The sequence below is a fragment of the Cibotium barometz genome, chromosome 9 (assembly GCF_041138505.1).
Source record: "Cibotium barometz isolate CiBa-2024 chromosome 9, ASM4113850v1, whole genome shotgun sequence".
In the NCBI taxonomy this organism is placed as follows: domain Eukaryota; kingdom Viridiplantae; phylum Streptophyta; class Polypodiopsida; order Cyatheales; family Cibotiaceae; genus Cibotium; species Cibotium barometz.
In genome coordinates this window covers 62412362-62436939 of record NC_141054.1, presented here as the reverse complement: position 1 = coordinate 62436939, position 24578 = coordinate 62412362, and the positions used below count along the sequence as shown (strand labels likewise).

The 24578-nt window shown below is 46.3% G+C and overlaps 1 protein-coding gene across 2 annotated transcripts in view; it reads left to right on the top strand.

The window, feature by feature from the left end:
• LOC147635809 (uncharacterized) overlaps nucleotides 1-24578 on the top strand; it is a 131904-nt gene that overhangs the window by 40057 nt on the left and 67269 nt on the right. For both annotated transcript variants that reach the window (XM_086803238.1, XM_086803237.1), the window contains exons 5-6: nucleotides 13351-13828; nucleotides 13938-14038. In XM_086803238.1, coding sequence (XP_086659364.1) covers nucleotides 13351-13828; nucleotides 13938-14038 — 579 coding nt within the window. The remainder of the gene's footprint in view (nucleotides 1-13350; nucleotides 13829-13937; nucleotides 14039-24578) is intronic.

Here is a 24578-nt window from a genome sequence, read left to right as displayed (position 1 = left end):
TGGAGTGGTTAGACGGTGCTAAATTTTTCACTAAGATCAACCTCAAGAAAGAAAGAAAGATACCAAAAACAACTTTCTGGACAGAGTGTTGTCACTACGAGCTCGCAGTCATGCCCTTTGGGCTTACCAATGAACTCGCAACCTTCAATAAAATGATGTCCAAGATTTTTGCAGTTCTCATTGGTAAGTGTGTTTTCATATTTCTTGATGACATACTTATATTCTCAGTCACTGCGGAGTTACCTTGAGAAAGATGTGGAGAAAGTCTTGCAACTTTTGTGAGATAATGGGCTCTACATCAACGCCAAAAAGTCCATCTTCAGCGTTATAGAGGTTTAATACTTGGGCTATATTATCTGTTCCGCTGGGATTCGATTGGACCCCTCAAAGGTTCAAGAGATCTTGGATTAGGACATCCCTCAGACTGCCCAAGAGATCCGTTCTTTATTGCGGAGTAGCATGAGAAAGATGTGGAGAAAGTCTTGCAACTTTTGTGAGATAATGTGCTCTACATCAACGCGAAAAAGTCTATCTTCGGCATTATAGAGGTTTAATACTTGGGCTATATTAGCGGTTCCGTTGGGATTCGATTGGACCCCTCAAAGGTTCAAGAGATCTTGGATTGGGACATCCCTCAAACCGCCCAAGAGATCCGTTCTTTCGTAGGTCTTTTCCAAGCCTATAGCACTCATGTTCACCAGTTTTCCAACCTTGCAGCACCTCTCACCTACTTGCTCAAGGGGGTGAAGACTCGTAGACAAAAAGTCATAGTTACAGGCAAGGCGCGTGATGCATTCTGTGCAGCCTCAGAAGCGCCTGTTTTGAAGTTAACATCTTGGGATGAACCTTTTGAGGTAATTACCGATGCCAACAATGTAGCCATAGGTGCAGTTCTTCAGCAAGACAATAGACCCGTGGCCTACTATAGTAGAAAGTTGGATGTCGCCGACAAGAATTATTCGGTTTATGACAAAGAGCCTTTGGGTGTGATCATAGCGCTCAAACATTGGAAGCCTTTCCTTTATGGACAAGTTTTCACAATCAAAACAGACCACCAAGCATTTACGTGGCTTCAAACCATGCCAAGTGCCCAATGGAGTGATCGGCAAGCCAGATGGAGTCAGATCTTCCAACAATTTGGAGGAATGATCGAGTACATCCTTGGTAAGCATAACCCAGTCGTAGATGCTCTTAATCGAAAGGTCAGCATCCAGACCATGCAGTTAATGATGTCGAGCCATATGCTCCTGATAATCTCAGTCGGCGGAGTGTGTGTACCCTCGATGGCCTCGCTACATCTAGCACGCCAAATGTGCCAGGCTGCTATGCTACTCCAAAGCTCCTAGCAATGGCATGAGCCTGGACGCCCAACACCTGCAGCAATACAATGGTGGGAGACCTGAAGGGCATGGCCTCCCCCATCCTCCTTGTAAGTCCTGACCACTCTAGCCTTGGTGGCCCAAGCGACAGTACCCTAAGTGATAATCCGGGTCGATGCCTTGTCCATATCGAATCTGCGCCAAATCTGCTGAGCCTTTGGGCAATCCCAAAGGCAATGTCGTTGAGACTCCTGGGGGTGGCCGCACCTTGGGCAAGCTCTTGACCGCCCTCCGACTGCTAGCCAAGTACCCACTGCCAGACTCCTATGTGCCGTCAACCAGAGGAAGAGAGCGATCTTCCTCGGCTGAAAGCTGTCCCAAAGCCTCTTCTAGAAATCTGAAAGGAAGTGCTGTGATAGGCCCTGTTACTGCTAGTGTGCTGTTGTTGCTGGTGTGCCATCTATCTCCAACATCTGGATCGTGGGGCCGAGCCTCGCTGTATATGCAAAGAAAGGGGCATCCAGAGTCTCCTCCCGATCTGTGGGATCATGCCACGTCCACTCTCCAAGGTCCCACTGCAACAGAGGTCGGCACTCCCAAATCCATAACTGCCAAAATCTCTCCCTGGCCATCTTGGCCGGTGCTGGATCTATGTGCCATGCACGTGCTCGAAAACCAATCACCCTCACCCTCTGCAACGTGCAGCCTCTGAAATCCTCCAAGGGTTGCTTTGATCTCTCTAATCTGCCATGTAATCCAATAGAAAAAGTGAGCAGACAACTGTCCTCATTTGCTCCATAGACCGCCGCGAGAATATCGTGTCTGGTGAACACGCCTAGCCACATCAAGGGGGTTGGGTCTGGAATAGGAGCGAGCCACTCCGGAGGAATAGCTGAGTCAATGTCGATGTTGAGCCTATCTCTACCCCGGATCCTTGTCAGGCCTCTCTCCTGCTCCTCCTGAGGTAACTGCTTGTGTGCAACCCAAACTCCAAGAGATCTGGCTGGTCCCATGCTCAAGGCGCCCAAGGATATGTGCGGTCGGGCCCCTAGCATGTGGCCACTGGGTAAACGGATCAAGGGGTTCCAGATCAAAGGTTGCCGAAGCTGCTTCTCTGAGGCCACTGGAACAATCTGTCTGAGGGTTGGCCTGAGATGATCCCAAGCATGAAGTAGATTGGCTGCGAATCTGTCCTCAAAGGTAGGACTAAAACCACGGGCTCGCATCTCTGTGAAGATCCATCTAGTACTCTGCGGCCAGAGGCCTCCAAGGCTCAGAGTGCAGGCTGAAATCCGGGCCAAGAGGAAATCCTTCCAAGGCTCACCACCGGGTTGGAGTCCTCTGACAATCAACGTGTCCAACAGGGCACGACTCTGTATAGGTGGATCAATGAGACCTAGCCCCCCTGTGCTACGTGGCTGAATGATCACTCTCCATGCCACCTTGGCCCTGGCTGGCCTCCCATCACTTCTGGCCCACAAGAAGTTCCGGATCAAACGCTGTACCTGGCCAATACAAGCCTGAGAAAAGGCCCAACACGAGGTGATGTACCACATGGTGGCTAGCAATACCTGGTTCGCCACCACCACTGTGCTTGCTAGGGATAGCCTCGCCAAGCTGTAGTATAGAAGCTTCTTCCAAATACTCAGAAGAAGCGGAGCAAGCTGCTGCTCGGGAGAGACATCAATGCCAACGTGGCAGCCGAGGTATCGGACTGGAATGCCCCTCGAGATCCATTGGAAAGCCTCAACTGGTCGCCAAGTCGGGGTGGGTGATAAGCCTACCCAAAAACCACATGACTTGTGCCAGTTGATCTGTGCTCCTGATGCACGGCATAAAATCTCTATCGCCTCCGCGAATCTGTGGAGATTCCCATCATCTCTAGCAAGGTAGGCTGTTGTGTCATCTTCAAACTCTGAGTCTAGCAGCTCCTCCTACGTGCGGAGGGGAAGGAGCAATCCCTGAAGTCCGGTCTCTTGGGTGGAGAGAAAACTACTCATGGCCTCGGCGACAAATAGAAAGAGGTACGGTGCCAGAGGATAGTCCTGTTGAAGCGAGCAGGAAAGGGGGAATTTGTCGCCTCGGGCTCCCTAAATGAGAACCTGGCTGTGAGATGCTGAATAAAGTCTTGAGACTCCACGAATCCACTCTATGGGGAATCCCATCCGGCTCATAGTGCCCTCTAGAAAGCTCCAATCCACCCTATCATAAGCTTTCTCAAAGTCAAGGAGTAGCACAATGAGGTCCAGCAGTCGCATCTTGGCTGAAGCTGTCGCCTCCCAAAAGGTAATGATGTTGTCCAAAATACTCCGAGCCTGAACAAAACCAATCTGAGTGTCATGGATCAAGTCTGGGAGGGAAGGCTGAAATCGCCTGCTGATGGCCTTGGCCAAAATCTTGTAGGCCATCCCTAGAAGGGTGATGGGTTTCCACTGTCGGATCTCCAATCTGTCACCACCCTCCTTGGGAATCAAATGTTTCAAGCCCTCTGTGAGCCTCTTTGGCATGTCACCTGTGAGCATAATCTCATTGAAGGCAGCGCGAAGGCCACCTTCCATGAGATTCCAATGGTGAAGAAAGAAAGAAGTAGGAAGCCCATCTGCCCTCGGGCATTTGCCCCTGGGTAATGCCTTTACCGTCTCCGGCAGCTCCTCTGCAGTGAAAGGGGTCAATAAGAAAGACCGAAGGGAGGGGGAACCACCTCTCTCGTGTGTCTCTAGACTCTCTCGTGTGCATCCATCACCTGGGGGGTAATGGGGCACCAGTGAGAAGACTCAAGAGACTGGAAGAAATCCGTGGCAATGGCTCTCATCTGCAGGGGATCGGAAACAATAACTCCATCCTGGCCACGTAGCCTGCGAATACCGTCTCTCCTCCTCTGCGGGCCGGCTATCTCAAAAAAGTCTCCAGTAACTCTATCACCGGCCTAAGTCCAGAATGAGGCCTTGGCATGGTATCTATACTCCACCCTCCTCTCCTCAATGGATCGGATCTCCGTGCAGGCAGCTGCGATCCGACTCTCAATCCATGGGCTGTCCGGGGAACTCTCCTGAAGACGCTGTAAAGAGGCTAGGCCCCTCCTGAGACTCCTCTCCTGCTCCTGAAATCCCTCCAATCTACTGTAGGCTGCCTCTTGCAAGAAAATATTGACCTCCCCAAGGCCTTCATCCAAATTGCACGCTGCAGATCCTGAGGAAAAGCTCTCCATATCTGCTCAATCCGGCTACAAATCTTGGGGTCCTGAATGAGGCTATCTGGAATCGTGGAGCTCGCATGTCTGTCATGCCTCCATGGGTCCTCAAGGGACAGAATAACTGGGGCATGATCTGAGAATGTAGTGCCTGCTAGAATACCAACCATGCCTCCATGGTTGCAAGCCCACTCGTCAACATAAAACCTGTCCAGCCGAGAGAGGTTGGGGCCAGTGCTCCGCCTATCCGATCGAGAAAAGCTAAGATTCCTAGGGCTGCGCCCAAACTCTGGAATATGCCAAGGGTCCTGTCCCCTAAGAATCAATATCGTCTCTTCCCATGTAGAGTACTTTACCCCGGAGACAGTGGCCGTGCCACCTCCAAGTCTGTCCTCTGCTGCCTCTATCATGTTGAAGTCACTGCCCATGCACCAAAAATCAGCCTGGGGAAGGGCCTGTCGGATAGTGCTCCAAAAGATAGCTCTACTTGCTGCTGCATTCGGGGCATAAATGTTGAGGAAGCCAACGCTATCCTCTCCAATCACAATGATAACCGTTTGAGCACGTCTTGGAACTATGACTCCTGATCTTGTCACAGATGGAAGAAGCTGCTTACTGACAGAGAGAGAGACTCCTCCGTGCGTCCCTGAAGGGACGAAGGATGGAGACCAAAAAGTATGACTGCTGCCTGGTAGAATCTTTGCGTAGCGGTGGGTACGCCCCTCAGTAAGATGGTGCTCTTGAAGGAAAAGAATGTCGATAGATCCCCCCACCATAGCTCGATGCAGCTCTCCTCTAAGGATGCCTCATCTCTGAAAGCACTGAGGTCCCCCTAAGCCGTGAATGTTCCATGAGACAATCCTCATATCAATCTCTGTGTGAGGCGGAACTACTGGAACTGCACTCCGCTCGAAGAGTCTTGGGCACGGGCTTAGATGGGGAATAGTCACAATTTGTCCTGGTGTGGAGTCGTGCCAAGTGGGCGTGGATGTTGCCCTCCATGTACAACCACTCTGCCCGAGCGCGAGAGTATACATACTACGTGCTCCATCGATCACAATGGAGGTATCTGTAAGAAGGGGGGAGAGGTACTGCGAGAGGTATATGCATGAACACAAAAAGCAACACCTCCAGGCTGGAGGTCACCATCTCCCCTCTCTGGTCTCTGTGGGCTGATCCACCAAGCTCCATCTTGGCCAAAGGCCATAGATGAGTAAGAACATCGATGATCTGGAGATCCTGCAGATGATGCGATAGCTCAACTGCCTGATCCTGTATGGTAGCGGCCACCGACTCTGGATCCCACTCTGTCTTGGGGGCTGCGCTCAAGGGGAAAGAGAAGTTCATCGCGCAACTCTCTGGCGTAGAGGGTCTGGAGTGGTGGAAGACCACACATACCCGAATAGGGGCTATGGTCTCCTCGAACCTGTCTGTCCCTTCTGTCGGAAGACACCGGAAGAAACTATAATCCACACTGCACAGGCTGCCCCAAGATCCTGGGGGCCCCGCCTGGGGGCTTAGGTGGGAGAGCCCTCACTGGTGACGCCGCAATGGTCATCACCACCGGCTCTGAGAAACGATGAATCAGGCGGCGAACGGTACTCGCCGTTTGTCTCCTTTCCGGGTCAGGGGTTGCAAGGGGCCGATGGAAATGCTCTGGAGAGGCGGAGGGGGGAGGGATTGTACGCACGGAGAAAGAGGAAGGGGCAAATGGAGCGACTACGGGAAGAGTCGGAGGTGAGGGTTGGGGAGGGGAGGGGAGGCGACGGGGGAGGAGGTGAGGGGGAGTGGGAAGGCGAAGAGGTTGGAGAGGGATGCTGCTGAGAGGTATCCATTGGAGGGGAAGGCTCGACGAAGCGAGGGTGGGGTCAACCTGCCCCACTTTTCTGAAGGCCAGAGGAGAAGTCGTGGACAAGGAATTGGCCGCCACCTCGGGGGGGGGGGGGGGGGGGGGGGGTACTCTCTTCGTGATTGGAGGGGGCCCGTGGTTTGTGGGCGGGTGCTGTGATAAGTGCTTGAAATGATTCTCTGACAGAACCGAATCCTCCTGCATGTTGCGAGCCTGGTGCGCATGGCGGTGACGCTCAGCTCTGGTGCACGCCGGCAACCGGGGCGGGGGCCAAGCGTCGGCTGATAGGTAATCCATGGTCGGAACCTGGTGCTCCGCGGCTGGGAACCACCTCCTCCCTCGGCCCCTTGATGAGGATCTGAGTGGCAGTAGGAGGGGGAACCACTGGGGACGGTCGCCTAGTCTGACGCCGAGGGCAGACTCTGGCCAGATGACCCATCTGTCTGCAAATAAAGCATTGGCTTGGAAGGCCGGAATACTCCACTCGCTGCATAATGGGATCGCCCAGAAGACTGGGAATAGATATCATGTGAGGCATAGAATCCAGCGAGGCAATACAAATGCGGAGAGATGGAACCCCGCTGCTCGTGCGAGGCCGAGGCAACAGTGGGGGGGGGGGTTTCCATCACTCTCTCGATGGCACCATCAATCACTGGGAGAAGAGGAAGGTATTCCTTCTTGAGGCTTGGAAAGCAGACTGTCACGGGAACGCCTGAAACTCTAGCTAATGGGTCAGATGCCGGGTCGAAGCCGTGCTGTCACCGTGCAAAGAAGGCTTGGGCCGTAAGTAGTGCAACGGGGCTCAGCTGCATGACAAGATCAGTAGCCGCTGGTGAGTTGAACTCAAAATGGTAGTAGCCGCGTCCCAAAGGATGAATATCTGCAATCTTTGCTGGCACACCTAGGAGGCTACCTTGAAGAAGATCTCTAAGCTGGCCACGCGCGGGGTGGCTACCGACAATCTTGCATACCAGAGTGGAGGCCTCTAGGGGTGCGACAGTCGTAGGGAGAAGTTGCAGGTCTGCTTCGGAAAACGAAAGGCAGGTAACGGCAGTCTCGGTTCGGGGAGACGGAGCGGCTGCCATGGAGTCTTCCTGGGGGCGAAGACTAGAAGAGACTGAAACTTGCCGAGACACTGAAGAAATACCCACAACCTGAGGGCTCTGCCAGAGGGACAAGGACGGGCTAGAGATGGCGGAGAAGAGAGGAAAGGAAGGGTCGGAGGGCACATAAAGGAAAAGAAAAGAAAAAGAAAAAAGAAAAAATAAAAAGGAGCGAAAAAAGAAAAGAAAAGAAGAAGGAAGGAATGAAAGAAAGAAAGAAAGAGAAAAAAAAAGAAAAAGAAGAAAGAAAAAAAGAAAAAAAAAGGGGAAAAAAAGAAAGAAAGAAAGAAAGAAGAAAAGAGAAAAGAAAAAAGAAAAAAAGAAAAAAAGAAAAAAAAAGGAAAAAAAAGAAAAGGAAAGAAAGAAAAAAGAAAAAAGAAAGAAAAGAAAAGAAAAGAAAAAAACGGCTACGGGAGAAGGGGGGGTGGGTGCGCGCACATAGAGAGGGGGAGGGAAGCAAACGGAAGAGAGGCTACCGGAATGGGGGGGGGGGGGGGGGGGGGGGGGGGGGGGGGGGGTCTGGCGAGAAAGAAAAAACGGAAGGGCGCAGAGGAAGGGGGGGGGGTGGGCGCTGGGAGGGTGGGGGTGTGGGGCAGGCGTAGCTGCGAAGAAGGGGGGGGGGTGGGGGGCAAGTGCAGCAGACGAAGAAGAAAGGGGGGGAGGGGGGGTGGGGGGGGGGAGAGGCGCAGGCAGCACCACAGGAGGGGGGGAGACAACAGGTCGCACATCTAGCTTTTTCACCACAGACATGGTGGAGAAAGCTATGAGGAGACTCTAGCATGGTCGCTCCCAGCATCACACAAGGATTAGAGGAGAGCACCTCTCCTATGCCTCCAAAACCCTCACCCCACTTATAGCTCAGTTGTTTAATAGAGCACTTTCAGAGGGCTTTCCACACACCTTGTCTCTTCATACTATTGCCCCTATCCAGAAGGCTGGGGATACCATGGATCTAAGCAATTACAGGACCATTATGATCAGCCATATCATGGCCAAGCTTTATGGATCAGTTATTGAGGCAGAGCTCAGTGCCTTGGCAGAGAGGGAGAGGGAGGGCTTCCGGGCACTAGGCTAGGCCGGCTTTTGACGGAACTTCTCTACGTTAGATCATATCTTCACTCTCAGGAGCTTCATTGAGCACGCTAAGGCAGATGGCAGACGCCCTTATTCCTGCTTTGTGGATTTCCGCAAAGCCTTTGACAGAGTGCCAAGTGACCGCTTGCTCTAGAGGTTGCAGTTATACTGGGGGTTCCATCGGATATGATCTGGGGGATCATTTCATTATATAGGTTGGTAGTGGGGAGAGTTAGATGCCCAAGGGGCTTTTCAGGGGAGATCACTAGCACCATTGGGGTGAAACAATCATGCCCCTATACCCCCCACTCTTTGTATCTATATTGATGAGATCTCAGCCCTTATTGATCAGGCAGGCGGGAGAGGTGCATCTTTGGAGGGACTCTCATTGCTATGATTTTGTACACAACGGGGGCTCTCAATTAACCTTGGGAAAACCAAGGTGATTGGTCTTTCACACTTCCTGCAAAGTGATGAAGGATACAGTGATCACATACAGAGACAGTAGAGTGGAGGTGACTAGTTCTTATGTCTACCTTGGGGTTACCTTCACTAGTACGGGGGGGGTGTTTCTCCATGTGGCAGGATATGGTGCAGTAGCCCTCCTGGAGTGCCAGTGCCATCCGTCTCACTTCCAGAAAACCCCGGACAAAGGGGTGGCTCTCTGATACCATGGTCGCTCTAGTGATGATGTATGCAGCCTTCTTTTGGGCACCAGGATTATCCTCGGCAGACTGGCAATGAATTGAGCGGCCTCTGATCCTCATGCTATCACAGATGATTCGCACTGAACCATCTGTTCCACATCATATCATTCGAGTGGAGTTTGCTGCACCCCCCATGGTTATAGAGGCACTCTTCCATACAGTTACCTATATACAGAGAATGAGAGAGACGGACCCCACACGACTCCCTCGCCTAGCCTTGGAGTCTTCACAGGAAATTGTTGCAAGACGCACACACTCATCTTGGTATGGCTCTGTTTTATCACATGGTTTATGGTACATGGGCTTCCAGCTTCCTCCTTAGCAGTACGAGCCAGACTCACCATAGCTTAGGCTTTCCCATGTGTACCGTAACCGGGTCTCCGATATGATTTGCTTCAGGCACACAATAGGGACACTTGGATTACACAGCGTAGCCCTTGCTTGTCAAGATGTTGTATTATTGGGATCACTTCCTTAGGATGGGTTCATACAGAGACCAGGCTACATGGATATCTTTATGTCTCATGCCATGAGGATTGCCATTGGTCAGCTCCGAGTTTCATCCCATTCCCTATAGATCAAGGCCGACAGAACAGTGAGAATACCCAGGGAGGACAAGATTTGCAGATTATGCTGCGGAGAGGTGGAGTCTGAGGAGCATTATGTATGTTGATGCTCAGTCTACTATGATATCAGAGGGAGATACCATTGCCTTTTCAGGAGGGGGGGGGGGTGGTCCTATTAGCAGTATCACGATTATCAAGACGAGAGATGCTTCGGCTTGTTCTTGCTGGTGCTACGATGACAGAGAGAGAGAGAGCCTCCTCAAAGCACAGGCCTCACGAGCTAGTGCAACCCAGCTCAAGATCACCAACTTCTTCCAGCCCCATCATGCTATACCTTCTCGACCAGTAGATCTAGCATTTCATCAGACAAGGACATTATCCAGGAGCATAGAGGTCACTATACCGCGAGCCACAGTGCTCCGAGCTGCGAGATGACCTCGGCTTCCTGGACCACGACCCCCACGAGCCCATCAAGCCCATGTCGATGTGATCCTCACACGTCACCGATGCACGATGGAGGCCTCTTCTTCTTAGCCTCTCTTCACTATTTCAAATCTTGCGGCCACCCTCTCTTGCCCGATGATGGGACCCCTCCCCTCCATAGAGTCTGGATAGAGTGCATTATGATCATTTTTGTATGCTTTATAGCATGCTTCCCTGTTTGTTCTGTTCATTTACCTAGCACTTAGCTTCAGTTACTATGTTTCCAGTTTCAGTTTCAGTTTTGTTTTGGTTTTCCATGACGATGATATTCCATGGATACTTGTAATCATCTTTTGTCTCATAGGCCCATCGGGCCTTTTGTAAGACGTAAATATAACTTTCTTTCTTTCTTTCTTTTTACTGACATGAAAGATTGGATGAACTTTCACATTTTGAGGCAGTTCTATAAGCTGTCTTCCGATCTTAAGGATTCGGAAAGGTCCACAATACCTAGGGAATAACTTTCCCCATCCGTAACGTCTCTGAATTCTTGGGTATTCGAAATACACCAACATTCCCTCGGATAACTACCGAACCTTCCCCATCCGTAATGTCTCTGAACTCTTGGGTATTCGCAAATACAGTAGCATTCCCTCGGATAACTCCCTCCGCGAGCACTATCTATTAGCATAAAACTGTGCTCAATCGTGAGCACTCCTGATAGAACCTCTAGCTATGGCTGGCATCTCTTGCATATTTGCCAAGAAATCCCTAGCCGCATCATTTTGTATACCCTTATGTCCCATAGCTACCGGAGATCTAGGTTGATATGCGTACATTAGCATAAATAGGATGTAACCAATGGCCGCATGCTTAGCACTCTCATGGGTGAACTTCAATATCGAGATGTACCTCTCCTAGTCTGATGGTTTCTTGGAGACGTATTTTAGAAAGGGGAATGGTCGCATCAGAATGCTCCCTCACCGACTTCTCAAGAAAGACAGTGAATTCTAAAAACGAACAAACCTGTCTGACAGTCCGAGGTACCGATCAATCTAAAACCTTCTGGATCCGCTCAAGATCTATGCACATCCTATCTCTAGAAATCCAATGATGTAGGTATGTGATTTCTTCACAAAAGAATTCACACTAAGAGATTTTTGCATACAGTCAACTGTTGACGCCTTAGAATCTCTAAGACGAATTTGAGGTGCTCTGCTCCTCCAAAGGATGGCTATATATCAAAATATCGTCAAAGAATACTACATCGAATTTCCCCAAACAATCGTGAAAGAGATCGTTCATCATCTGTTGAAAAGTAGCAGGAGTATTTGTGAGCCCAAAAAGGTAATACGAGAAACTTGTAATGACCGTATCTCGTTCGGAAATTTGTCTTAAAGACATCTTCCTCTGCCATCCTGATCGGGTGATAACCAATACGAAGATCAATCTATGTAAAATACGTGGCTCCCCTTGAGCCTATTTATCAGATCGTCCGCTTTAAGAAGGGAATGTTTATTCATAATTGGAACTTTGTTCAACTTTTTATAGTTAACACACATCCTCCAAGTTTCGCCTTTTTTATGCTTCAAAAGCATTCGAGCTTCCCAAGGGGATTTACTCTATCGAATTTGTCCCGTCTTGAGATATTCTGACAACTGTCGTGCAATCTCTTCCTCTTCTAGCTGTCTCATGTTGTAAGGCGCAATACTCATAGGCTAAGATCCTAGAATCAAATCAATCCTATGGTCAAGCGACCGACTATGCGGTAAACCATGAGGTAACTCTATCAACAAACTTTGCCTTGATGTTTTCTAACTCACGCGTCTCCCAAATATCTAACTTAAATCAGAAGTAACATTAGGTGAAAGAGGATCAAGAACATATTGAAACACTTCATAATCAACATATGAACTGTGTATTATATTATGAAGTTCTGTAGAGTTTACAAGAGTAGAGGTGGGGCTCTAAAATCACCCTTGAGACAAACTAGAGCATCTTCCAGTAAAAAAGACAACGTATGATTCTTCTAGTCTACATGGATATCATGGTTATAAAACCATACTTTACCTATAATAATGTCTACCCTATCTATTTTATCAGCAAAAACCTAGACTATCTGAAAAACTATGGATAGATATAGGCAATTGGGTCATTTGTCCTAGATTTGTCCATGCCCCATTGCTAGGTTCACATGGTAGACATGATCTTTTGGCTGGGTCTCCACTCCCAATTTTTTCTGCACCAATTAGGCATTGATAAAATTCTGAGTCAGCAGTGAGTGTCGAGAGGGGCAAACGTGTTGAGTGTGGAGAGATGTCGGAAGAGAATACATGTTATCAAGGTCATGATGGAAGTGCACCTGTGTAATAAGAAGAGGGATTAGCATGCGCTGCGGAAAAAGTAGAGAAGGCCAGGTAAGTGTGGTCAGTCCCAAGAGGCATGGAGGGGGTAATGAAATCATGGATGTGTTGGGCTAAGGCCGTGATCGTATCAAGTAGTCTAGTGTGCTGTAAGTTGGAACCTTCACCATGTGGGAAGCAAGTGAGGCTGTGCCAAGCAAGCTTGCTGGTTCCTATAGACCAGAGTGGTATTTGGGAAACAGCTTGCTTGTGAAATGTATGAAGAGGAAAGTTTCAAAGTGTTTTGGATTTTTTTGATTTCCAAGGCGCCCATGTAGGTGTACATTCTGTTTTTTCAATGGCCAGATTGGGGACAACTCCCCAATCCTCCTCCCCCCCCCCTCCCCCCCCCCCCCCCCCTTTTTTTTTTTGTTGGTTTCACATTTGTGGAATATAGAGACATCGGAAAGGTTTCATCTATAAAGTACAGAATGTTCTGTAGGGTGCAGAATGTTTTGTACGGAGCAGAGGGGCTAGAAATGAGTTTGGAAGTAACCATGTTCCATATTTTCCCCTGCCCTTGCTTGTACAAGCAGTGTGCCAAGATTGTACATCCTCTTCATTGGTGTGCAACCCTTGTGCAACTAATTGATTCATTGCCACTCTCTAAGGGTGGTAGCGATGCATGTGGCAGCATGCTGTGCTTGTGTGGTTTTTTTGAAAATATATGCCTTATATTTGATTGTGTTTTTTTTTTTGGCAAAATTATATTTGCAGGCCTCAAACAACCATGCTACATTATGAGGTTAATGTGGTACCTAAGCTTTTCTTTCCAGCAGCTTTTGTGGAGAGCATTATCAAAGCAGATCTTCCAAAAAATCTGTGCGCAATAGCTAAGCGTGCTGAAACAGAATTTGAAGTTGATTCTAAAATACCAGGTGTTCCAGAGAAGGCTGTTTCATTAATGACTGTAAATGAGATCTTTACGGTGAACTTTGAAGCTTTGGCACCATCAACAAAAAACAATCATGTTCTTGAAAACAGTGCGACTTTGCTAAGTAGTAGATCAAAGAAGAATGATGAAGGGACCGTCTATGAATATGGACGCTCTGCTGTTTCTTTGTCGGGAGAAACCAGTGGCACAATCAATGCAAATGTGTCAGACTTGCACTGGAGTGGGTTTGGAAGGGCTTGTCAACTAGGCCGTCATTGCTTGGTCGATGAGATACATTTCAGGCGCTTGGATGATCTACTAGTGAGTCAAATCTGCTCTACTTTGATTTGCCTTGATGGACTATTTAGATGTGTCTTTCTTACTCAAGCAATTGAATCGATTTTGTGCTTGTATTTTGAGGTTAGTGCAGGAAAATGGTGGCGTCCATCGACAGGTTGTTGCTACAATCACTGTAAAGGCCCCTTCAAAAGATGTGTGGGCTGTCCTCACTGCATATGAAAAACTGCCAGAGTAATGTGTCCAAACCCATTATGTAAGATAATAAAAGTCATGTAAAGCTTTCTCTTTTGGTTTGAATGTAGCTTTCCTTTATCATGAGGCTCCCATGCTTGCTATGCTATGCTCGGAGTTTCTTTCTACAATGTCTCTATTCAGCTGCCAGAGGGTCAGAGATGAGCGAGAAGCCATCGCGTTGAGTGAAATACGCATTTGCACACTGCTTAATGCGATTGGTCTGTACTGTAGGATTCTCTCTGTGTTTGTGGTTGAGTCAAATGCCACATATTTGTAGCTCTCTCTTAGGAACTGGAGGTTGGTACACCATCCTTGCTTGCCAACAAGAGCAACTTGTAGGAAATCCAGAATCTGTCCCCTTGCTTGCCAATAAGAGCTGTCTACTGTAGGATTCTCTCTCTGTGTGTGGTTGAGTCAAACGCCACAGTATTGTAGCTGTCTCTTAGGAACTGGAGGTTGGTACACCATCCTTGCTTGCCAACAAGAGCAACTTGTAGGAAATCCAGAATCTGTCCCCTTGTAGGTCTGGTGTCAACTACCTTGCAAAAAAAAATAGTTGCTTTCAAAGAAGCCACAGAAGTAGATGAGAGCAGGTGGTCTGCTTTCGAACATGATAGTTGTGGTTTCCCTTGATTGGGAAAGATGGAGTGGCTGCCATGGAGTCCTGAGATGGGGGGAACTAGAGACCACTATCCAACTGCTGGATGAAGAACGAGCGCTGACTTGAAGCAGCAGAGGAGAAAGAGGCAGGCCACGGTGGGATGGAGAGCACGGGAAGGGTGGCGGCAGCACACCAGCTGTTTTTTTTTCTTTTTTTTTTTTGGGGGGGGGGGGCGGGGGGGTAGGGGGTAAAGAAAGTAATATTAACGTCTACAAAAGTCCCCTAGGGTCTGTGAGACCAAAAGTGATAAAATGGTATCATGGATATACCAAGCCATGGAAAATGGAAAGAAAAGGTAAAAAGTTAACATCTAACACTAGTATATGTACATCTAATCAGTAGATGATCCTTTGTAGAGTAAGATATGTGTCGATCAGCTAATGATCATACCCGCTTCAGCTAGAACTGATCTGATGGCGGAGGAAGTGTAAGGTCTTTGTCATAGTTGCATTTGAAACCACTAGGATCATGGGGAGACACACCATCCAACCAAATACCATCTGGTTCATCACTTCAATCATATTACCAAAACCTAAAAATTAATAAATAATCATAAAAGCATAGCATAGCATGAAAACACAAAAGAGAATCATTGGGTGCAATCTATCCCCCCTCAAGAAGTGTTGGCTTCCTTCCACTCCTTGAGTATTTATGCTTTATTAATAAAAATAGCCCATAAGCCAAAAATAGATGCACGCTAATGCATGGGCTTGCCCTTTACAAAAATGGGGCTTGCTTTTAACACAAGCTTAGGTAAAGTGTTCCTATCTAACCACGAAAGGATAATTACAAAAAGAATCCCAAGGGCTAATTCACGTGCAAATAAACAAGTCCACGCCCAATATAACAAAAGTGGACGGCTTAATAGGTCCACGCCTGAATACATCAAAATGGGGCGGCCAATAATAATACAAAATCTCGTAATAGATACTACGGCAAAAATATCAAAACGAGAACCATCCCAGTAATAGCTCGTACCATATCGCCGCCATCACGTCCCAACCATTCCGGCTTATGAGCACAAGGTCCGTCAATCTCACCAACCTTCAAGGATGTCCATTCAAACTCACTACAAGTTAGCAACACATGCTACAAGTCCATGACAGTACATAAGTAATAAATCCAACACTTAGTTCCAGCTATCCCTAATTTCATATGTCCTACATATAAAATATTCGGAATCACCCCAGTGCCATGCTTCAAACATAGTGGTAATTAGGCGTCCCCAATTAACCACAGAAGGATGGACGGACAAACCGTGACATCCCTCCTGCCCGGGATAGCAACTATTCTCAGTTGCATCATATCAACTGGCCCGTGTTTGAAAGTAAGATTGGATGATGTTGCGAAAGGCGCGAAAAAACCGTTCAGGCATCCATTTAGCATTTTCGCGAGGATGATTTTTGAAGGTCAAAAGATATCTATTATATACAGTACCTGTGCGAGTAGTAGTGGTCTCATGGTCAATAATAGCCTTAGGTTGAAGTTCTTCTACTTGGTCAACAAGACTAGGTGCTTCCTCATATACAGGATGTGTAGGAATTGGTCCCCTATAACGTCTCAAAAGACTAATATGAAAAGAATTATGAATTCTCCAATGAGAAGAAAGTGAAAGCCTATATGCTAGGTCATTAATCTTATGAGTAATTTTAAAAGAACCATAAAAACGAGGAGCTAACTTAACAACAGGGTTAGTCTCAACACTTTTAAGACGTCTCTTTTCAATACGAAGCAAAACATATTGACCTTCTTGAAAAACCATGTGCTTCCTTTTCTTATTAGCTTGTTTAGTGTATTTTCCTTGTGCATTAGAAATAGCTTTACGAACATGATCATGAATGGAAGTGAAATCAATGGTGAATTGATCTGCAGCTTCAATAGTGTGTGACTGTGATATGCAGCGGAAGTCTTTGTATTGGAAGATCCTGTCACACAAATGCTCACACCGTCTTCTATATCCTGAGTTTCGTGAGTTTAGCAATCCACTTTAATACTTCAAACTTTAAAGAGAGATGAGAGAGAGATATGAGAACTGTACACTAGATTGGGTCCCGAATTACCCACTGAAGGGCCCCCTATCCCGATAAACGAGATAGTATTTGCTTTATTTCTTTAGAGAGAATGACTGTGGACTGTAGATAAGCCAAATGCAAGATCTTGGAGGATCGGAGATTGGCTGAACTGTACACGGCTGTAGAAACACCTCGATGGCCTGATCTCGAGTCTATGCACTCTTCCCAAGGGCATGAGGAAGGGTTGCACATCTGAGGCTGAGAAAAGGAGATGGTGGACTGTTCTAAGCTATGTTAGAATGCTGTAAATGCTTATGAATGCTGTGTTACCTTCACCAGATGACTGTTGCATGTATGGATGATGCACAAAAGGCTGGATACTGATGTAAACTGATGATTCAGGGCTGAGAACTGCTGTAGACTGAAACACAGACCTGTAGGGATGATGCTGGACTGAAACGCAAGTGGTGCTGCTGCTGGACAGAAACGCAGGTGACTGTACGGTTGCTGAACTGAACTGTAAACGCAGATGACTGTACGGCTGGTTCATATGCAGAAAACGCAGGCTGTATGCTGATTCAGGGACTGAACTGATAATGGTTGCAGGCGCCTAGGGCTATAGGGACTGCTGAACTACAGGCGTTGGAGAACTAGGGCTGGCTGAAGCAAACTCAAGCACTCCAAGGGCTGGATGAGACTAGTCTAGTGCTGAAGGCAAGGGAACTCCTAGGGCTGAGGAGGAAAGCTTTTAGCACACTGAAGACTGAATGAGAAACTAAGCCCTATGCAAGCCTATTTGATACTAAGTGGAGGTTGGTCAAGTTGGCTAGTCATTTAATAAAGTTTATATTTATAAATGACAAATAATGCTAAATAAATACTATAAAATATGAAAAAAATACCAAATAAATCCTAGTAAATTCCCTAAGGCTTCTGGGATGTTCTAAATGATGCACAGGCATATGCATGCATATTATGCAGGATGCAGAGTGCTTTTTGATGCAAACCCTAAGGCTTCTACTGACTCTACATGCATGAATGATTCTCTCCAAGTGGGTTAAGAGACTTGACTGACTGACTGACCGATCCGCTAAGGCTGAGGATGACCTACGTAGCTCGTGTCTGACTTATCCTGGACTGAGGATGTACAATGGGGTCACGGCGTACGACAATTATCATCCTATTGGATTCTAAAACTGTACAACTGTTGCACTTCTGATGATGAGCTAGTTTGTCACCATGCACTGAGTGTAGAGTGCATGTGACATTCCCTCCTGCTTAGCTTGGCGGCAGGTTCATGGCTTCCAAGTAGTCCGCCAATAACTGGGGGTACTCTTGGAAGAACTCCTCGTTGAGCCATATGGCTTTGTGGGTGCTTTGATCTCGGAATTTCGTATAGAACTGACGAATCCGTCGACCGGAACCATGCTTCCATTGATGAAGAAGGATCTGCTCTCAAGCTAAATCACTTCTGCCTCATCTACCACGTTTGGTTGCTGTTCATTTGAAATATCAAACACTTCTAGACCAACATATGGTTTTAGCCAAGAAATATGGAAAACATCATGCATTGTCCAACTGGCAGGCAACTTTAACTTCATGGAGACATCACTTAACTTCTTAACTATTGGAAAAGGGCCAAAACTACAGAATGAAAGCTTGGGACAATGTTTGTCCACTTGTTTCAATCTCTGTTTCATAATACGCAAATAGACCCAATCCCCTTCCTTGAAGTGGACATCTCGTCTAGACTTATTTGCCTGTCTGCTATATGCTTCCTGAACTTTGGTCAAGTAGTCCTTGACTGACTCAATGATCTCGGAAAATGCTTCCGTGGTTTTATTAGCCTCTAAAGATGGAGACACCATTCTCGTTAAAAGAGAAGAAAAACGGCAACCAAAGGCTGCTTCATATGGAGTCCGTCCGACACTGGATGAATGAGTGTCGTTCAAGATAGCTTGAACCAATGGAAGATAGTGTTCCCATTTGGACTGTTGGTCATGACAGTATGACTTGAGGACATCAAAGGCCAACTGGTTATAAATTTCTGTCTGGCCATTTGTCTGGGGATGGAATGCGCAACTTAGTTCCGAAGTTTTTGAATAATGCCCTCTAGAAATGCGAGGTAAACTTGGAATCTCTATCTGATGTTATGGTGCTAGGCAAACCACAAATTGGATACCAATGCTTAAGAAACAGACGGGCTACGTCCTCGGTTGTGGTCGTATGCTTGCATGGGATGAGCATGGAGAATTTACTAAAGCGATCCACAATGGTAAAACACTGAGTGTTACGAGATCCAGTGGATGCTGGTAGAGGCCCTACAAAGTCCATAGATATGTCGATGAAAGGTCCGTCGGGGATAGGCAAAGGTTGAAGTAAACCTGTCTTCTTTGTATGGGGAACCTTGACTTTTTGACAAATCTTATAGGCTTGTACATGTGCATAGACATCACGCCTCATCTTTGGCCAGTAAAAGGACCGTTCTAATTTCTCGAGGGTACTGTTGATACCCCTATGTCCTCCAACTAAGGAGTCATGGGCATCGTGGAGAAGAGCGGAACGCTTTTCCCGAGTAACATAGAGACGGTTCTTGTAGAACAACCAACCAATCTGTACTGAATAGTGGCCAGGCTCAGAAGTGAGGGCCAAACTATACTGAGTACCAAACTCAGGGGAGTTAACATATTGGTCTTTCATACTATCTAAGTCCTTCCCTGTGATTTCGAGAATGGTAGATTCTTGGAGTGCCTGGATGCTGGACTTTCGACCGAGAGCATCTGCTACTGGGTTATGCTTACCAGGGATGTATTCAATCATACCTCCAAATTGTTGGAAGATTTGACTCCACCTGGCCTGTCAATCACTCCACTGGGCACTTGGCATAGTCTGAAGCCACTTAAGTGCTTGGTGGTTTGTTATCACCGTGAAAGCCTGTCCATAAAGAAAAGGCTTCCAATGTTTGAGTACTGTGATCACACCCAAAAGCTCTTTGTCATATACCGAATAATTCTTTTTGGCGACATCCAACTTTCTACTATAATATGCCACGGGTCTATTGTCCTGTTGGAGGACTGCACCTATGGCTACATTGCTGGCATCGGTGATGACCGCGAAAGGTTCGTCCCATGATGCTAACTTTAACACAGGTGCTTTTGAGGCAACTTTCTGGAGTGCACGGAATGCATCAAGTGCCTTACCTGTATAACTGAGACTTTCTGCTTGCGAGTCTTTGTAACGGATGCTACTAATGAGGGAGAGGCTGTTTGAGCACGAACATAAAGGAGTGCTCCTTCTGCTCCCTTGCGGATAGCTCGTCTGGCTTGGAGATGTGAAATCAATGGGATGCCAAGAATGCTTCTTTCCCCACGAATCATGACAGGCTCAGGAAAACCTTTACAAATAGTAAAAGTGTCCTGGCCCCAATTGGGAATAGGCTCATATTGACGGAACCATTTTATTCCTAAGATCATGTCACACCCCAGCAAAGGTGAGACGATGAAATCTCGTTGAAATGAGGCCTTCTGAACTTCAAAGGCAAATTGCTGTGCCTTCTGGGAAATGTGGGTGCGAAGACCAGGTGTAAACCCGTCCACATCCAGATGATATGGGACTAATGTGCAGTTCAATTTATTAGCCAACTGGGGAGAGATGGCGTCTTCAGAACTACCCATATTGAAAAGGAGGTTCTTTATCCTTCTTACCCCCTGAACTGGAGCTATTACTGCTGTCCTTCTTATCATCTTTAGAAGACGTGTTACCTCTCCCTGTCTGGGCAGCTGATTGCTGCTGCTGGGATTTGGTACTGGACTGAGATGACTGCTTGGGCTTGCCCCCGTTAAGCTTCATTTCTTCATTCTGAGCGAGAGTCAGAGCCCGGTCATATGTACTTGGTTCAAAGTTACGAACTGTGAACCGAATGTTAGAGTCCAATCCACGAATAAATTGCTCCATCGTAGCCTGCTCAGATAACCCTAATTGATGTGCTAAAGTAATAAGCTTACCGGAAAACTGAAGCACTGGGGATCCGTTCTGTCTAAGTCCATAGAACTCGTCTTTCAGATCGGTCATGTAGTGGGACGGGAGAAATCTGGTCTTCAGGTCATGGACAAAGATGTCCCAGTCAAAGGCTGTGACACCTGTGGCCTGGTCTGTATGAATACTAGACCAATGCTGCCACCAAGTGACTGCCTCACCAGTGAGATGGGGAGCCGCTAAGTGGACTTTGTCTTGAGGGTCTCTGATCCTAGCTAATGGAAAATGAGCATTAAATTGATGAACAAATTGATTAACTGATGAATGATCACACTTACCATCATACTTACTGAATTTTGGTTGACTGCGAATTATGGTGGTTGATGCTGCTGCGGACTGCTGGCTGGTGACACCTATGACACCTATGACTGGGGAGACTAGGGAGAGCTGCTGATACGTCAAGTGTATGGCCTCCTTTTCCCGTTGGTGCTCGAGTAACATACGTTCTCGATCAAGCTCACGTTGGTGTTCCCGAGCGGCAAGTTTAGCCTGGCGCCTGTCTTCGTCGATCCTGCGTTGGGCTTCCTCATAGTCCCATCTTTCTGCTTTTTCTCTTTTCCTTCGGGCCTCGTCCTCCCTCCTTTGTTGTTCCATCTGAAAGAAGAGGGAGATGTAGTCGGGTGCTGCTGGAGGTGTAGAAGGACGTGCTGCTGCTACCTCCAAGAGTTGGAGACGCTCCATGAGCAGCTGGTTCTGAGCTCTAAGAAGAGCTATGGTGTCTACTGTAGGCGGAAGAACAAGGTCTCCTTCGGGGGAGACGTCTTCCGGCTGATGAGTACTCTCTTCTGTAGACATGATGCTGAAGTCGGTGGTCGTGCCGGAATGCAATCTAACCATCCAAGGATGCCCCCACGCTAGGATACGGTGTGTGTGGACAATCTGAATCTGATACCAATGTGATATGCAGTGGAACTCTTTGTATTGGAAGATCCTGTCACACAAATGCTCACACCGTCTTCTGTATCCTGAGTTTCGTGAGTTTAGCAATCCACTTTAATACTTCAAACTTTAAAGAGAGATGAGAGAGAGATATAAGAACTATACACCAGATTGGGTCCTGAATTACCCACTGAAGGCCCCCCTATCCCGATAACGAGATAGTATTTGCTTTATTTCTTTAGAGAGAATGACTGTGGACTGTAGATAAGCCAAACGCAAGATCTCTGAGGATCGGAGATTGGCTGAACTGTACACGGCTGTAGAAACACCTCGATGGCCTGATCTCGAGCCTATGCACTCTTCCCAAGGGCATGAGGAAGGGCTGCACACTTGAGGCTGAGAAAAGGAGATGGTTGACTGTTCTAAGCTATGTTAGAATGCTGTAAATGCTTATGAATGCTGTGTTACCTTCACCAGATGACTGTTGCATGTATGGATGATGCACAGAAGGCTGGATACTGATGTAAACTGATGATTCAGGGCTGAAAACTGCTGTAGATTGAAACGCAGACCTGTAGGGTTGATGCTGGACTGAAACGCAGGTGTGCTGCTGCTGGACAGAAACACAAGTGACTGTACGGCTGCTGAACTGAACTGTAAACGCAGATGACTGTACGATTGGTTCACATGCAGAAAACGCAGGCTGTATGCTGATTTAGGGACTGAACTGATAAATGACAAATAATGCAAATAATGCTAAATAAATACTATAAAATATGAAAAAAATACTAGATAAATCCTAGTAAAATTTCCTAAGGCTTCTGGGATGTTCTAAATGATACACATGCATATGCATGCATATTATGCAGGATGCAGAGTGCTTTCTGATGCAAACCCTAAGGCTTCTACTGACTCTACATGCATGAATGATTCTCTCCAAGTGGGTTAAGGGACTTGACTAACTGACTGACTGACCCGCTAAGGCTGAGGAATGACCTACGTAGCTCCTACGTAGCTCGTGCCTAACTTATCCTGGACTGAGGATGTACAATGGGGTCACGGCGTACGACAATTATCATCGTATTGGGTTCTAAAACTGTACAACTGTTGCACTTCTGATGATGAGCCAGTTTGTCACCATGCACTGAGTGCAGAGTGCATGTGACAGTGACAAATGAGTGATAGGAGTAGGTAAAACTTTTCCATACACAATTGCAAAAGGTGCTTTTCCGATGGATGAATGCGGTGTGTTGTTATATGCAAATTGCAAAATATGGATATACTTATCCCATTGTTTAGGTTGTGATGAAACATATGCACGAAGTAAATCCAATATTGTGTTATTTGTCACTTCTGTTTGACCATTAGATTCATGATGAAATGAAGTGGAAAAATCCAATTAATTGCCTAGATTATCAAACAATGTACTCCAAAAATCACTGCAAAACTTAGAATCTCTATCAGAAACAATCACTTGTGGTAAACCATGATGTGTGAAAATGTGTTTAACAAACAAATGTGTAGCTTAATGTGCAGTAAGAGTCTTTTTACAAGGAAGGAAATATGCTTGTTTGCTAAATCTATCAACAATGGTCCAAATCATATCATTATGGTTCGTAGTCAATGGAAAACTAGTGATAAAATCCAGAGAAATCTGTTCCCAAGGAGTGTTAGAAATAAGAAGTGGCATGAGTAAACCAAGTTTCTTACCCTTATAACTTTTCACTTTTTGACAAACATCACATTCAGACACAAATTTAGCTACATCACATTGAGACACAAATTTAGCTACATCATTTTTCATTTTAGGCTAATAAAAGTCATTAGAAATAGTCTGGAATGTAGATGAAACATCTCGATGTCCCGCATAAGGTGGCTGATGTAATTTCTCTAAAATAGAATGTCTAAAAGGTTGAGTAATGCATAATCTTTTCTGGAAGAAAAGATATCTATCATCGTAGGAATACTCAGCAAAAGGGGTCTAATGATTTTCTCTCAATCTCGACCAAATGTCACTATAGTCAGGGTCTTGGTCATAAGTCTCACGCAGAGTCAAAAGATGTATTCTCAATCAGAGAAATATTTTGAATGGAAGGTCTTCTACTCAAAGCGTCAGCAACTACATTTTCTTTACCAAGTTGGTATTGAATAATAGGCTGAAAACTTTGAATAAAAGCTATCCATTTAATGTGTCTATCCGAAATAAGTGCTTGAGAAAGCAAGTGTTTGATACTCTGTTGATTAATCTTTGAATAAAAGCTGTCCATTTAATGTGTCTATCCGAAATAAGTGGTTGAGAAAGCAAGTGTGATACTCTGCTGATCAATCTTTATAAGAAATTCTAAGCCCATCAAATAATGTTTCCAAATTTTCAATGCATGGACTACAACAGACAACTCCTTGTCATAGGTGCTATACTTACTTTCAGCAGGACGAAATTTCCTACTCTTGAAAGAAATAGGATGTTCATCTTTCATTAGTACAGCACCAATGCCCTTACCACTAGCATCGGTTACAACCACAAAGAAAGGACGTGAAAAATTAGGTAATTGTAACACAAGTGCATGAGTAAGTGTATATTTTAATGCAAGAAAAGATTTCTCTTGAAGTTCGGTCCAAAGTTTTGATGTTCAAGAAAGATCCTATTCATCATATGACTAAAAGTCGCAGGAGCATTAGTAAGACTGAATGATAGTACTAAAAACTCAAAGTGACTAGTCTGAGTTCTGAAAGTAGTTTTATAGATATCTTGCTCAACCATTCTTACTTGATGATATCCAGATTTTAGGTCAATTTTGCTAAAGACGCTAGCTCCCTTTAATTTATCAAGTAGATCATCAACTCTAGGAATTAGAAATCTATTCTTGAGAGTTCTTTTTGAGAGCCCTGTAGTCTACACACATACGATAAGTACTATTTTTCTTTTTTACAAGAAGGAATGGTGCTTCAT